At 47.6% G+C, this 16,556-nt stretch overlaps 1 protein-coding gene and 1 pseudogene across 2 annotated transcripts in view; one reads left to right on the plus strand and one right to left on the minus strand.

The window, feature by feature from the left end:
• LOC309621936 (uncharacterized protein) overlaps positions 1 to 16,556 on the plus strand; it is a gene marked incomplete at its 5' end in the record, with an annotated part of 133,747 nt that overhangs the window by 19,680 nt on the left and 97,511 nt on the right. Inside the window, 1 exon segment of the mRNA XM_082409208.1 lies at positions 12,020 to 12,157. Coding sequence (XP_082265334.1) covers positions 12,020 to 12,157 — 138 coding nt within the window.
• On the minus strand, positions 1,603 to 8,533 carry LOC309621934 (uncharacterized protein C2orf78 pseudogene; annotated as a pseudogene). The gene is made up of 3 exons: positions 8,446 to 8,533; positions 4,858 to 5,549; positions 1,603 to 3,510 (listed from the first exon to the last, which is right to left on the minus strand). The product of its transcript is annotated as an uncharacterized protein C2orf78 pseudogene (transcript).

Raw genomic sequence — 16,556 nt, forward strand, 5'->3', positions numbered from 1 at the left:
GCAGTAGATGAGGGAAGGGAGTGCTACAGTGTGGCAGTACAGGGGGAACGATCGGCTACAGCAGTGAAAAGTGTGGTACCGATTGGTGTGCTCTCGGGGTTCTTGTACATGTAGCATAGATGACCTCTACGGTGGCCCTCCCACCTTCCCACCTGCATTAGGTGTTCTTTTTTTTTGTAATTTATGTTTATGTATTTATTTACTGTTTGAACTTATTTATTCTACGTATTTATGTTTTTGGCTGCACTGGGTCTCTCATTGCTGTGCACGGGCTTTCTCTAGTTGGCGGCTAGCGGGGGCTACTCTCGGTTGCGGTGTGCGGGCATCTCATCGCGGTGGCTTCTCTTGTTGCGGAGCATGGGCTGTAGGCACGTGGGCTTCGGTAGTTGAGGCTCACGGGCTCTAGAATGCAGGCTCCGTCGTCGTGGCACATGCGCTTAGTTGCTGCACGGCATGTGGGATCTTCGCAGACCAGGGCTCGAACCCGTGTCCCCTGCATTGGCAGGCGCCACCAGGGAAGCCCTAGGTGTTCTCATATAGAGTCTAAAAACAGAGAGCACTGAGAGAAGGTAGTGGTTATTAAAGGCTCAGGATCTAAATTCTACCTGTCTCTACACCCCTTCCCAGCTGTCGATTTGACCCCATTTTTGAATGCTGACCTCATTGTTCAACTTTTCTCTGCCGTCTGTATACTCACCTTGAAAACTTGTTTCTGTGATGCGTTGAGCAGACACAGGGTGGCAGACTGCAGAGGTGGAAGCTGGTGGTCGGATATTTGTGGGCTGAATCTCCTTCAGTCCCATTCCCATTTCTGGTTGCCCAGAGGCCCTACTTCCTGTGTGTGACGCCGAGCCGTAGGATTGCGGGCAGGAGCCAAGTTCTCCATACAGTAAAGACCCCAGTGTGCCTTGGTTACAGTAATATACCTGGCTTCCTTCCTGGCAGGGAAGTGACAGGCGGCTATGCCCCTGCTTTGTTCGTGGGCCTCCTGATCCAGCAGTTCCCTTGGCTCTGCCCCTGTCGTCAGCTGCCCCTAGGATAACTCTGAGCCCTAGCCACTTCTCTGGTAGATTTCCCTATTCCCCCACTACAGTCACACCTGAATAAGGCAACTCAGACCTTTCAGAGATGTGTCCTGAACCTCTTGTTTTCTGAAATACCTATCTGGTGGTTGTGAGACTTAAGGCCAGCGTCCCCGAGAGACTTTTTCTATTTCTCCTAGTAAACCTAGACTCATCTTCTGTCACCTTCAACTCTACTCCAATTGTGTTCTTTCAACCCAGACCTCTGACCCTGCTTTTTACTTCTGCCATTTCATCCTCGCTCCTGCTTCCTTTCCTAAATCCATACGTCTCTTTTGGCCTTCCTAGCCCTGGGCCAAGTTCCTTCCTCTTTGCTCAGTTTTTACCCCTTTCCTTCATTCTCCCATCCAACTTTCAGTCCTTCCTTTCTCACGCCCCAGTTAGCAGCATCTGAAAATTCGAAAGGTTTGTTACTCGTCTATTAATTGTATTCCATTTACTTATTCAGTTCTATACCTGTCTTACCTGTGTATGGAAGAACAGCTGGTAGCCAAGGTGGCACCAAGAATCCTAGCAGCTCTCACTTGACGTATCCGTAGTAGTCGGCAATTTCCATTTCGTTTTCCCTCTCGGTGAAAAATTGCAGCTTGCCCGAAGAGGTGTATCTGGCAGCATTCTCCCGTTGTTGTTGAGCCCGCCTCTTCATGGCCTCTCGCTCTGGCCTCTGCTCTTGTTCGATGGGCTTTGACATGACTGGCTCAGGCACGTTGGGTTCCCTCCATGGAACTCGTTGCTTGCTGAAGTCTTGGAGTAGAAAGTGGGTTTGGAGCTTGGGTGGGGACTGGCGCTTATTCACAGCAGGGGGAACAGGCTCCCGCTGGAGAGGAGCGCCAGATGAAGTTTTGGAGGGTGCAGGCCTAGGAGCAGCAGACTGAGGGACACGAGGCTGGGTATGGTTGGGCCAAGCCGGTTGGGTTGGGTTGGTCACAGTTGGCTGAGCTGGTTTGGCGGGGCCTGGCAAAGAGGCAGGAGCTGGCTGGGATGAATTGGCTGCAGCAGGTTGAGCTGAGTCAGTAGAACCAGGCTGGGCACGGTAAGCCCCAGCAGGCCGATGTGAGGCCAGAGACTGTGGCCTCCGAGGAGCGGGTCGAGCTTGAGGCTTGTCCCAGGCAGAAAAAGGCAGAGGTATCAACTTGACCTTCCCAGGAGGAGGCCGCTCATACTGGGCTGGAGACGGACACTCTGTTTCAGCACTGCTGTCTGGTTTCTGGGCTTGGACTTGCGTTTTCTCAGGACCCTTCCCCTCACGTGGGGTATGCCGCCATGGCTGGATAGCTGGGGGTGGCTGGGGGTCTTTGGGGTTGCTTGACTTTCCCAAGAGCCGACAGGAAGAGAGCCCAGTTTTCGTCTCATTCTTCTTCCCCAGCGCATGAAGAACCTTCACAGACTCCAGCATGCGCACGCCAAGGGAGGTTCGAGGCTTTTGAAAGCTCTGTTGGAGAAGCTCAGTTTGGTGTTCCTTTCGCTTCGTGTGGGGGATTGCTGGCTTCTCTTCTGCCTTGACTTTGTTCCCTGACTGCTTGTTCTCCTCAGCCTTGTTTCTCCCTCTGGTCCTTTTGGTCTTTTCCTGCCCGTGGCTCTTAGTTTTGCTGATCTTTCTGGATGCAGCTTTCTGAGGTTTGCCTTGAGAGTGCTTGGCCGTGTTCACAGGAGCCCTGTCACTGACTGCAGCGTGGCATGTAACCACTTCTCCCCCTAACAGGCACTCTGGATTCTTTGGCTGGATTTTGGCCTTGGGAGCGCCACTGATAGGCTCAGAGGCTTTCTGTTTGTTCTTCCTGGGTTGATCAGAGGGAACCTTTATGACACTTGGCTTTTCCTGCACCTGATTCACCTTAATGGCTCTGGTGTCTTTAGCTTTGATCACGTTGGGACCTTGGGATTGATCAAGATCTTTCAAAGGATTAAAGAGCTGGGGAAGGTGAATATCCTCCGCCAGTGTAGTAATGTCTGCAAGACCACTGCTAGGTTCAATCCCATTTTCAAGTGTCCCTAGGTCCTGACGACTCCGGCTGTTCTCTCCCAGATCAGCATTTTCAGAACCAGGCTGCTCCTCTTGGCTGAGGGGATCGGTGCAGGCCAGCGGCTGGTGAATATCAGGGATTCCTAAAGGGAGTAGTGGAGGATCTTGGTTCTCTGTTGGGATCTGGTAGGCATCCAGAGGCTTTGAAAGCTTGGTTTTGATATCATCCACGTGCTTACTCTCTATTTGTCCCTGGCTTGGAGCTGGAGGCAGGGCCAGGAGACGCCTGGCACTCTGGACTGGAGCTGTCACTGAAATGTCCCCAAGTTCAGATGGTGGGTTACTCTCAAGTATGTGGCTGTTTCTGCTACTGCAGGACTTGGGGAGTTCTTGACTTTGTGTCACACAAAACGTCTGGCTTGGAGGTTGCAATCCCAGGGAATTTTTCATCACCAGGGGGGAGGTCTCCATCCCTACAAAGGGATCAAGGGAGAAGTCAGTCCCTGGTAAGTGAGATGCTCCCCCTAAACACCAACACAGCAGTCGTGTACCTTTCAAGGGGTTCAGGGGCAAGATGGGCAAGGCATTTCTACTAACTCTTCTTAAGGATCACGGACAGTGCCCTATGCTACGAGGTAAGCGGTGACTGTTGTAATTCTTACTGGTGAGCCTTTCCTGTCGCTGATTCTCGGCTCGCTTTGTATTTCATAGGACTGTTTATAAGTCCAATACAAAATGAGTCTTATTTTTAAAAACCTGAAATGTTTTACAAAGCCTAGCATTCTCATATAGGGTCCTTTCCATTCTCCCCACTTTCCCGAGAGGCCAAGAACACGTCACACCATGAACTAGGAGAGGGGGTAGAGCCCTTGCTGATGAAATACATCAACAAAGACAGAGTCTTAGCCTGCTTGCTCTCTGGACAGGATCTCGGACCACAAGGTCTTCAATCCTGGTATAAATGAAGGAAGTGAGGACAGTTCAACTGGCACTCTCATAACAAGAGTTCTGAAACACCTTCCGAAGAGACTATAGCAGTAGATGAGGGAAGGGAGTGCTACAGTGTGGCAGTACAGGGGGAACGATCGGCTACAGCAGTGAAAAGTGTGGTACCGATTGGTGTGCTCTCGGGGTTCTTGTACATGTAGCATAGATGACCTCTACAGTGGCCCTCCCACCGTCCCACCTGCATTAGGTGTTCTTTTTTTTTTGTAATTTATGTTTATGTATTTATTTACTGTTTGAACTTATTTATTCTACGTATTTATGTTTTTGGCTGCACTGGGTCTCTCATTGCTGTGCACGGGCTTTCTCTAGTTGGCGGCTAGCGGGGGCTACTCTTGGTTGCGGTGTGCGGGCTTCTCATCGCGGTGGCTTCTCTTGTTGCGGAGCATGGGCTGTAGGCACGTGGGCTTCGGTAGTTGAGGCTCACGGGCTCTAGAATGCAGGCTCCGTCGTTGTGGCACATGCGCTTAGTTGCTGCACGGCATGTGGGATCTTCGCAGACCAGGGCTCGAACCCGTGTCCCCCGCATTGCATTGGCAGGCGGATTCTTAACCACGGCGCCACCAGGGAAGCCCTAGGTGTTCTCATAGAGAGTCTAAAAACAGAGGGCACTGAGCGAAGGTAGTGGTTATTAAAGGCTCAGGATCTGAATTCTACCTGCCTCTACACCCCTTCCCAGCTGTCGATTTGACCCCATTTTTGAATGCCGACCTCATTCTTCAACTTTCTCTGGCGTTTGTTATACTCACCTTGAAAACTTGTTTCTGTGATGCGTTGAGCAGACACAGGGTGGCAGACTGCAGAGGTGGAAGCTGGTGGTCGGATATTTGTGGGCTGAATCTCCTTCGGTCCCATTCCCATTTCTGGTTGCCCAGAGGCCCGACTTCCTGTGTATGACGCCGAGCCGTAGGATTGCGGGCAGGAGCCAAGTTCTCCATACAGTAAAGACCCCAGTGTGCCTTGGTTATAGTAATATACCTGGCTCCCTTCCTGGCAGGGAAGTGGCAGGCGGCTCTGCCCCTGATTTGGAATCTGAGATGGTGTTCCCTGAGCAAGGCTGGCAGAAAGCGATGGATGTAGAGGGACCATGTTCTTGGCGTCTGAAGTTTTATCATACTGGGCTGCCAGAAACATGGAGGAGGCAGCTGTGTGGCGGTCAGTGAGTGCCAGAGTAAAGTCTCCGAGTGAAGAAGAATTCTTTTCAGTGCTTGCTGTGATGTCCCACTCAAGAACACCTGGATAGGAAGCAGCTGAAGTGGAGATCTGGCTGTGGTCAGTAACTCCAGATAACATAGTCGTGCTAGAATGTTGGTAAAGGTAGGCACTACCCATGAGTGTCTGGAAAGGGGTACCAGTAGCCGATGCCGAACTGACGGCAGGGGCAGAGACTCTGGAGAAGTTGCAGACACTTCGTGTTAGGGAAGTTGCATTGCTCACCACAGGAGGAGAATGCTGCAGAGAATCTAGAGTTCCAAGTAGAGATGGATGTTGGAAATTTTCTGTAAGAACAAGAGGGTCATGAAAAACTCAGGGAGGTTGAGAAATTCTCACTACGTTTGAGGAACGGCATCATCTGAAGGTTCTTGCTATCAGGACACCTCTACTATCACTACTTCCTGAGAAACCCAAAATCAGACAGTTGATGATGGCTGTAAGGACTGAGCAGTTTTCCACTCTTCTCTATTCACTGCCTGTGCTCCCATCTTGGGCACAGACGGGCAGAAGAGCCAAGTGGTGTGGTTCAGAGATTGTTCTCTAGGCTGGAAGCAACCTTCTCCCTGCCCTGTCTTTCCCTTCAGCCTGCACTCGTATTGACTTCTATGCTATTTCCTAGACTGGAAGCATTTTAGAACTAGGAGGCCCTTAGAGAACTTCGATGTTCTCAGTCTCATTTCGTGAGTAAGGAAACTGAGGCTCAGAGAGGTCGGGTTGACTTGTTCAAGTTCTCTCATTATGTTAGTATCATTACCAGGTTTCAGAACCTAAGTATCCTGACTTCCTTGCCAGGACTCCACTCTGAGCATGATACTGCCAGAAAGCAGGAGAAATAGAACTTATAATATAGGCATTTTTTTTGTCCATTAGAAAACAGTACGGCTATTACCATGGTCGTCTTCAGTGTCTCCCTTTGCTTGTGCAGTTCCCACGCTATTACCTAGAGGTGACGTACAGCTCAGTCCAACTGGTGAATTGAAAGAGTCATTTTTGCCCTCTTCAAGCCCGGTTTCTCATCCTACCTCAAAATGATTACCCGAAAGTGGATTTCTTAAGTGCTTTTGGAAAGGGAAAAGTTATCTGATTACTTCAGATTCCTCACCTGTAAAGTGGTTATAACACCACCACCAATAATAATAGCAGTAATAATTAATAGATGAATAAGCTGATCTGTTGCGTATGATTTATATGGAGGAAGATACAATAAGTTCTAGAAAGACAAAGAAAAATCATGACAAGCATATTACGTTAACGAAAAAGAAATCCATAGATATTAATGAAAACTGGGGTATGTGGCAAGTATCGAAGCCTAATGAATTTACTAACAAATGGCATTCTGTACCATCCATGCAATATTATGAAAGTGAATTTTGCCCACTCTATTTTAGTGAATACTATTAACCAGAAGACACGATGGAGGTGATAGAGGTGAATGAATTCCTAGCCAATGCATACAGACAGAGAAGGTATGTCAGTAAAAAATGCATAACAAGCAACAGAATGCAATAAATGTGCATGTATAGGTAGCCACAACACATATAGACAAGTATTTCAATGAAAACCGGTACGAAGCAGACAGCAAAATAATAAGTGTAAAAGAGTTTCATTATTGTGCTCCTTCATATTTTTACCCAGCAAGTAAGAGGTATTAAGCCTAGGAGAAATATATATTTCAATGAATATAGCTTATATAATAAGCAGAAAGGAAGCTTAAAATGTATCAGGAAGGTTTTTGGATTTATCCTAGAACTTAGATTAGAATCATCTTCAGCATCCAAGAAGATGGCATCCCAAAACCTCAAAAAACCATCATGCCTAGAATCCAATTAAAAAAGATTTTCAAATGTAAGAAAATCCACAGGACTCCACAATATGGTTTTCGATAAACGTGGATGTTTGTTTGTTTTGTTTCTTTGGCCGCGCCGCGTGGCCCTGGCCGTGAAAGCACCGAGTCCTAAGCACTGGACCGCCAGGGAATTCCCTAAGTGGGGGGAATTAGAGATGTGGGGCCTGACTTTTTCTTCTTCTTCTTCTTCTTCGGTAGCTAAGATCTACAAGCGAACGATGGCTGTTGATCAATGTGCTCTCTGTGTTAGGAAGGAAATAACTGTAAAAATGAAAAGCAGCCTTGCCTTAGAACCTACATATCACACCAAGGAAAATAGTCCTTCTGATTCAATTTAGAAGATATCACTTAAAATGTTGAATTGGTGAAATGTCTACCTAGTTTAAAAATTAGAAAGAATAAAACACTGAAAAGCAGCCCCCTAGATAACCACTGTGGTTGCTTGTTTATAGGAGGCATCATTTCTAAAACGTATTTCTAAAATGTTTATATTCAAAACTGTCAAGTGGCCAACTGTATTCAGAGAGGCAATAAAAGAAAGAAAACGGAGTATGACTTTTCTGATAAGCTGCCTTTCCCGGTGATCCCCTGTTCTGGCCTTACTTTCCTTCTTAAGTCTGTTAATGTAAGGGTTTGCTACCATCAACTTGGTTTTGCCCTGCTCTGAGCAGGTTTCCCTCTGTGCTGTTTCTGCTTTAATTGAAAATCTTTGGTTCCCATCAGCATTCCATTGCAAACTCCGTTTTTCTTGAGAGCTCCTCTATGCTTTCCCTCTTCATTCTTACATTTTCTCCCATCTCTTGGTGCCTGTTGGCCTGTGCTAATGAAAACCGTCCTAAACTTCCTTACGCTCGACTCTGTGCCTCCCTGTAGAGCCCAGTACTCTCCATCCTCTCTCCCTATTCTCTCTTTTCAACTAGTCGAAATCCTAGTGGAGGGAGACCATTAGAGATGAAACATCTTGGTATATATTGCTAGTTTTCTATGTCCCCTGGCTTTTCTGTGTTTCTGTTGAAACACTCTTGAGAAGTGTCTGATTTCGTTTTCTACATGGGTACCCTTTAAGGCTCAATACTGGAAAAGAAGGGGATCAGAGTGATCAACCCAATGTGGTATCCTAACGTAACAGTTAAGGAAAGCAACAGGCTTTGTGAGACAGCCAGTGATTTGTCCAAAGTCACACAGATAGTAAACGTCAAAGTCAAAAGTGAAATTAGGTCTCCAGACGTGTAGTTCAATACTTTCCCTCATTATTCCATGCTATTTTGAATCTCCTACTCAATTTAGGGGCAAAAGAAATCGAACGCAAAACTTTCCAAAGTTTCTTTTCTTACCTGACATGGTCAGAGAAGAGGAAGCATCCACTGCAGGTACAAGGGATGAGGAGACAACACTAGAGGATGTCTGAGTGGCTGCAGCTGAACGGCGCACGTGTCCAGTACAGAGGTCACTGGTTACTGGTCCAAACAGCTCCACGGAAACCCCAAGGCTCTACCAAGTGGTAGTAGGTTTGGGAGGAGAGTGATGTCACAAAGCAGGCAGTTGAAAGGTATGAGAGAGCCAATAGGGAGGTCCGATCCCCAACAGGAAGGCGGGCTTGGGTGAAGAGAGTGTAGGAGAGCTAAAACAACACCTGAGTTTCTGAGCTTTGGGGAGGAGGAAATCCTAGAAGACAGATTTACCTCCCCCAGGCTCTTCCATTAGGGAAATCATTGCAACATTTCTTACAGACGTTCATTAATACACTGAACTAAGAGTTACTTATATTCTACAGAGTATTCTATTTTATGTATCATATACTTAGAGCTATATAGATCTTCTTTAATTAATAATCCTTAGGAAGGAAAGAGCCATCTAGTTTGAACTATTACAGTTGTTCTGAAATCAGATGTGTCTAATGAGTGAACTGATAGCAGCTTTTAAGGAGCCAAAGTAGGGATTAAGAAGCTCTCTTTGTAACTTGGTTCAAGAGTAGGGTGAAGTTTCTTGAGTGTACCTTGTGGAGAATGTTGTGGTCCAAGGCTCTTCTCTTTTAGTTTCTTCTCCTTGACTCCTACCTTCCTTGGGCTGGGCTAGGCTGGGGGCCAGGTTGGACTTGCGACTTAACATTTCTCTTCCGCTTTCTCTTTTTTTTTTTTCTTCCATTATGGGCATTGCTTCGAGGACAAGCCTTGATCTTGCATTGGACGTTACTTCCTGTCACCTTCCAGCAGCAGGAGTCTTCTTTTCAGTGCTTGATGCTTCACGAAATAGACTCTGCCCGTTGGCAGCAAATACCAGAGAGCTAGGAGACAGAGCTGGTTGCAGACCTTTCCTCTTCCAGCCTTTGGTTGCAATTGTTTGGCCCATAATTTGCTAGCTCTAGTTCCTTGGGCCACACAGGTATCCTGCCATCTCCAGCTCTTGTTATATGTGAGAGACATTCTGAACACTGTCCCTTTTTCTTTGCACAGAAGTATATACAGTGTGGCAGTTACTGTAATCTCCTCCGCCTTGCAAACAGCCACTCTAGAATCTTGGACCTCTAGGACTCTCTGTCTTGCATGCTTGGGGGCAAGGCCAAGCAAAATGAAGAGGAGAATAATTAGAGAAAGAGGAGGACGTTGGTGGAGAATTGGGAGCAGGTAAGGTGAAAGGGCACAGGAGAAAAGAGATGCATGTAGACTTTTTGGTTTCTGTGGGAAACAGGTTGACACACTTGGGCCTCATTTGGTATTAACAGAACAGAGAGTTAAAGATCTAAGTAGCTAGATAGTGTGCAGCAACTGCCATGAAGTCTGTACACTGAAGAGAACAGTCTCACATCTAGTTTTCATTTTGTTTTATGTCATAGTACCTTATTTATAGCATTCACTGGTGTGTTTGTAGAATACAGATGTTTTCAAATGCTCTGGTTTTGTCTACATGGTTATCTCCTTGTCCTGTTTGTAAGGAATCCAACATTGTAAGACATATTGCATGTTTTTCTCTTGACGATTGTTGACCTTGAAGCGTCATGAACTAACTTGAGCTGTTGGATTCTGTGGAGAAACGTTCAAAAGGGTCTGTGAAAAAGGCACTGTGGTGAGTCGCATTATGCACCCGAGCGTAAGGAGCAGATATCTGCCACCAGCCCAGCTTGGCCTGGATTGCCTCTGTTTTAGTTCCCCTGGTTAGTGCTTTTCTCCCTAACCACTCTTGTGACTGTGATAATGTGAGTAAGGGCGGAGTTGCTAATGATCTATGTGTGAGGTAAGCTGGTTTGAGGGAGGAAATCTATGGACCTAGTCATTTTCCTTGGTGGTAAGCTTTCAGGGGTGCAGAGATTGATCTTCCTGGGGCCTTTTCTGGTCCCAGGAAGATATCGCATAGATGGGACCTCCCAAGACACACATTGAATCTTTAGGCCTGTTTTTCCTATTATGAGGTACGAGTTTCTTCACTGATGGGGATGATGCTTATCTGAGAAGAAATTGTGAAAGGTGGTGTAGTGTAGAGGTGTGGCTTAAGCTTTTAAGTTTTCCTCCAGGTTTTTCCCCTAAGCTTCCTACTTCGGACGGCCTACTTACATGATACTAGTAGGTGATGTCCGGCTAACAACTTCCTAAATATACCTGCAAGCCAGATCAGTGTCTCTTTTCTCTGTATTCCCATGGAAATCAAGAGTCCCGCCGAATTTTCCATCGAAACAGTTGATTTGTGTTGTCTCTAGGAATTCTAAAGGGCGTACCGTTGCTTCCTAACCGGTGTCATTTGGGAGATCCGCCTCTGTACGTTCAAATGATTAATTTTGAGACTTTGCTCATGTGTGCAGTAAACCCTTGAATTCCCTAAGACCTTCCTTTCCTCCATCTCCTACCCCATTAAGCCCGCTTCAGTTCATCTCCTGAATTTCTTTGGAATCTGTCAGCCAGCTCTTCCTCAACTTCCTAATACTGAACTTGCCTGTCTGTTGCGATTAGGTCCTAACTAGTGTCCATATATCTTGTTTCCTTCCAATCCACTCTTCACACAAGAAACCTTCAAAGCAAGTTGGAACGTTGCTCATAAACATCGCTCACAAGCATTGTTTTGAGAATAGAAAACACACTGTTGGCCTTTAAGACTCTGCGTGGTCTAGAATCCTCTCTGCTTCTCTAGTCCCATCTTGTGCCACTTTTGCCCTCACTTTCTATGCTTCAGATACACTGAATTAACCTTAGTTCTCACTCATCTGACAGAAGTCAGTTCAGATACTATTTTTCACTGTGATTCCTAGCATTAAGGAATTTGATTATCAGGTTTTGTATGAGGACTATTTCATCAGGGGTACAGAAGTTCTGGCCATCTCTGGTTTTGGATATCCCTTATTTGTTGAGACCTTTGCGTTGTTTGGTTGCCTTTTGTCTGTTTTCCAGATGGGAAAACAGGAACAAGGGAAGTATAGGTTATTACTAGGTGGGGTTGAGCAAGTGGAGCAGCAAACTGCAAAGCAGAAAGAAGAGGGACGTACTATAGAGGGATATGACTTCCATTCTCAAGGCGCCTGCATCCTGTGCAGGGAGACAGCCTAACATAAAATGTGCCTAACAACAAATATATTGACTTCTTACTAAAAATCTCCAGTTCATAGAACCGAGGGGTTTGTACCTTCTCCTTTAAAAGTGATAGTCCTGGGACTTCCCCGGTGGTCCCGTGGTGAAGACTCTGCGCTTCCAATGCAGCAGGCGTGGGTTCAATCCCTGGTTGGGGAGCTAAGATCCCACATGCTGCGCAGCCAAAGAAATTTTTGTCGAACGTTATACTCCTGTATTATTGGCTTTAGTGGTTTAGATTTTGTTTTACTGTTAGGAAGATTTCAGTTTATTTACCGGGAACAAACAACACATAATGTAAAAATAGTTTCCCAGAAACGATTTCCATCATTCTCTTCTTCCCTTTCTCCCGCAGACTGGTGTTTCACCTTGACAAGTTCTCTGTCATTCCATAGGAAAGCTGTCTGGCTTAGAGGTTGCAATCCCAGGGAATTTTTCATCAGCGGGGAAGTCTCCATCACTACAGAGGAATCAAGGGATAAGTCAGTCCCTGGTAAGTGAGATGCTCCCCCTAAACACCAACACAGCAGTCGTGTACCTTTCAAGGGGTTCAGGGGCAAGATGGGCAAGGCATTTCTACTAACTCTTCTTAAGGATCACGGACAGTGCCCTATGCTACGAGGTAAGCGGTGACTGTTGTAGTTCTTACTGGTGATCCTTTCCTGTCACTGATTCTCGGCTTTCTTTGTATTTCATAGGACTGTTGTAAGTCCAATACAAAATGAGCCTTATTTTTAAAAACCTGAAATGTTTTACAGAGCCTAGCATTCTCATATAGGGTCCTTTCCATTCTCCCCACTTTCCCGAGAGGCCAAGAACACGTCACACCATGAACTAGGAGAGGGGGTAGAGCCCTTGCTGATGAAATACATCAACAAAGACAGAGTCTTAGCCTGCTTGCTCTCTGGACAGGATCTCGGACCACAAGGTCTTCAATCCTGGTATAAATGAAGGAAGTGAGGACAGTTCAACTGGCACTCTGATAACAAGAGTTCGGAAACACCTTCCAAAGAGACTATAGCAGAAGATGAGGGAAGGGAGTGCTACAGTGTGGCAGTACAGGGGGAATGATCGGCTACAGCAGTGAAAAGTGTGGTACCGATTGGTGTGCTCTCGGGGTTCTTGTACATGTAGCATAGATGACCTCTACAGTGGCCCTCGCACCTTCCCACCTGCATTAGGTGTTCTTTTTTTTTGTAATTTATGTTTATGTATTTATTTACTGTTTGAACTTATTTATTCTACGTATTTATTTTTTTGGCCGCACTGGGTCTCTCATTGCTGTGCACGGGCTTTCTCTAGTTGGCGGCTAGCGGGGGCTACTCTCGGTTGCGGTGTGCGGGCATCTCATCGCGGTGGCTTCTCTTGTTGCGGAGCATGGGCTGTAGGCACGTGGGCTTCGGTAGTTGAGGCTCACGGGCTCTAGAATGCAGGCTCCGTCGTTGTGGCACATGCGCTTAGTTGCTGCACGGCATGTGGGATCTTCGCAGACCAGGGCTCGAACCCGTGTCCCCTGCATTGGCAGGCGCCACCAGGGAAGCCCTAGGTGTTCTCATATAGAGTCTAAAAACAGAGAGCACTGAGAGAAGGTAGTGGTTATTAAAGGCTCAGGATCTAAATTCTACCTGTCTCTACACCCCTTCCCAGCTGTCGATTTGACCCCATTTTTGAATGCTGACCTCATTGTTCAACTTTTCTCTGCCGTCTGTATACTCACCTTGAAAACTTGTTTCTGTGATGCGTTGAGCAGACACAGGGTGGCAGACTGCAGAGGTGGAAGCTGGTGGTCGGATATTTGTGGGCTGAATCTCCTTCAGTCCCATTCCCATTTCTGGTTGCCCAGAGGCCCTACTTCCTGTGTGTGACGCCGAGCCGTAGGATTGCGGGCAGGAGCCAAGTTCTCCATACAGTAAAGACCCCAGTGTGCCTTGGTTATAGTAATATACCTGGCTTCCTTCCTGGCAGGGAAGTGACAGGCGGCTATGCCCCTGCTTTGTTCGTGGGCCTCCTGATCCAGCAGTTCCCTTGGCTCTGCCCCTGTCGTCAGCTGCCCCTAGGATAACTCTGAGCCCTAGCCACTTCTCTGGTAGATTTCCCTATTCCCCCACTACAGTCACACCTGAATAAGGCAACTCAGACCTTTCAGAGATGTGTCCTGAACCTCTTGTTTTCTGAAATACCTATCTGGTGGTTGTGAGACTTAAGGCCAGCGTCCCCGAGAGACTTTTTCTATTTCTCCTAGTAAACCTAGACTCATCTTCTGTCACCTTCAACTCTACTCCAATTGTGTTCTTTCAACCCAGACCTCTGACCCTGCTTTTTACTTCTGCCATTTCATCCTCGCTCCTGCTTCCTTTCCTAAATCCATACGTCTCTTTTGGCCTTCCTAGCCCTGGGCCAAGTTCCTTCCTCTTTGCTCAGTTTTTACCCCTTTCCTTCATTCTCCCATCCAACTTTCAGTCCTTCCTTTCTCACGCCCCAGTTAGCAGCATCTGAAAATTCGAAAGGTTTGTTACTCGTCTATTAATTGTATTCCATTTACTTATTCAGTTCTATACCTATCTTACCTGTGTATGGAAGAACAGCTGGTAGCCAAGGTGGCACCAAGAATCCTAGCAGCTCTCACTTGACGTATCCGTAGTAGTCGGCAATTTCCATTTCGTTTTCCCTCTCGGTGAAAAATTGCAGCTTGCCCGAAGAGGTGTATCTGGCAGCATTCTCCCGTTGTTGTTGAGCCCGCCTCTTCATGGCCTCTCGCTCTGGCCTCTGCTCTTGTTCGATGGGCTTTGACATGACTGGCTCAGGCACGTTGGGTTCCCTCCATGGAACTCGTTGCTTGCTGAAGTCTTGGAGTAGAAATTGGGTTTGGAGCTTGGGTGGGGACTGGCGCTTATTCACAGCAGGGGGAACAGGCTCCCGCTGGAGAGGAGCGCCAGATGAAGTTTTGGAGGGTGCAGGCCTAGGAGCAGCAGACTGAGGGACACGAGGCTGGGTATGGTTGGTCCAAGCCGGTTGGGTTGGGTTGGTCACAGTTGGCTGAGCTGGTTTGGCGGGGCCTGGCAAAGAGGCAGGAGCTGGCTGGGATGAATTGACTGCAGCAGGTTGAGCTGAGTCAGTAGAACCAGGCTGGGCACGGTAAGCCCCAGCAGGCCGATGTGAGGCCAGAGACTGTGGCCTCCGAGGAGCGGGTCGAGCTTGAGGCTTGTCCCAGGCAGAAAAAGGCAGAGGTATCAACTTGACCTTCCCAGGAGGAGGCCGCTCATACTGGGCTGGAGACGGACACTCTGTTTCAGCACTGCTGTCTGGTTTCTGGGCTTGGACTTGCGTTTTCTCAGGACCCTTCCCCTCACGTGGGGTATGCCGCCATGGCTGGATAGCTGGGGGTGGCTGGGGGTCTTTGGGGTTGCTTGACTTTCCCAAGAGCCGACAGGAAGAGAGCCCAGTTTTCGTCTCATTCTTCTTCCCCAGCGCATGAAGAACCTTCACAGACTCCAGCATGCGCACGCCAAGGGAGGTTCGAGGCTTTTGAAAGCTCTGTTGGAGAAGCTCAGTTTGGTGTTCCTTTCGCTTCGTGTGGGGGATTGCTGGCTTCTCTTCTGCCTTGACTTTGTTCCCTGACTGCTTGTTCTCTTCAGCCTTGTTTCTCCCTCTGGTCCTTTTGGTCTTTTCCTGCCCGTGGCTCTTAGTTTTGCTGATCTTTCTGGATGCAGCTTTCTGAGGTTTGCCTTGAGAGTGCTTGGCCGTGTTCACAGGAGCCCTGTCACTGACTGCAGCGTGGCATATAACCACTTCTCCCCCTAACAGGCACTCTGGATTCTTTGGCTGGATTTTGGCCTTGGGAGCGCCACTGATAGGCTCAGAGGCTTTCTGTTTGTTCTTCCTGGGTTGATCAGAGGGAACCTTTATGACACTTGGCTTTTCCTGCACCTGATTCACCTTAATGGCTCTGGTGTCTTTAGCTTTGATCACGTTGGGACCTTGGGATTGATCAAGATCTTTCAAAGGATTAAAGAGCTGGGGAAGGTGAATATCCTCCGCCAGTGTAGTAATGTCTGCAAGACCACTGCTAGGTTCAATCCCATTTTCAAGTGTCCCTAGGTCCTGACGACTCCGGCTGTTCTCTCCCAGATCAGCATTTTCAGAACCAGGCTGCTCCTCTTGGCTGAGGGGATCGGTGCAGGCCAGCGGCTGGTGACTATCAGGGATTCCTAAAGGGAGTAGTGGAGGATCTTGGTTCTCTGTTGGGATCTGGTAGGCATCCAGAGGCTTTGAAAGCTTGGTTTTGATATCATCCACGTGCTTACTCTCTATTTGTCCCTGGCTTGGAGCTGGAGGCAGGGCCAGGAGACGCCTGGCACTCTGGACTGGAGCTGTCACTGAAATGTCCCCAAGTTCAGATGGTGGGTTACTCTCAAGTATGTGGCTGTTTCTGCTACTGCAGGACTTGGGGAGTTCTTGACTTTGTGTCACACAAAACGTCTGGCTTGGAGGTTGCAATCCCAGGGAATTTTTCATCACCAGGGGGGAGGTCTCCATCCCTACAAAGGGATCAAGGGAGAAGTCAGTCCCTGGTAAGTGAGATGCTCCCCCTAAACACCAACACAGCAGTCATGTACCTTTCAAGGGGTTCAGGGGCAAGATGGGCAAGGCATTTCTACTAACTCTTCTTAAGGATCACGGACAGTGCCGTATGCTACGAGGTAAGCGGTGACTGTTGTAATTCTTACTGGTGAGCCTTTCCTGTCACTGATTCTCGGCTCGCTTTGTATTTCATAGGACTGTTATAAGTCCAATACAAAATGAGTCTTATTTTTAAAAACCTGAAATGTTTTACAAAGCCTAGCATTCTCATATAGGGTCCTTTCCATTCTCCCCACTTTCCCGAGAGGCCA

The sequence above is a fragment of the Balaenoptera borealis genome (genome assembly GCF_965194805.1).
Source record: "Balaenoptera borealis genome assembly, contig: HAP1_SCAFFOLD_1226, whole genome shotgun sequence".
Lineage (NCBI taxonomy): Eukaryota > Metazoa > Chordata > Mammalia > Artiodactyla > Balaenopteridae > Balaenoptera > Balaenoptera borealis.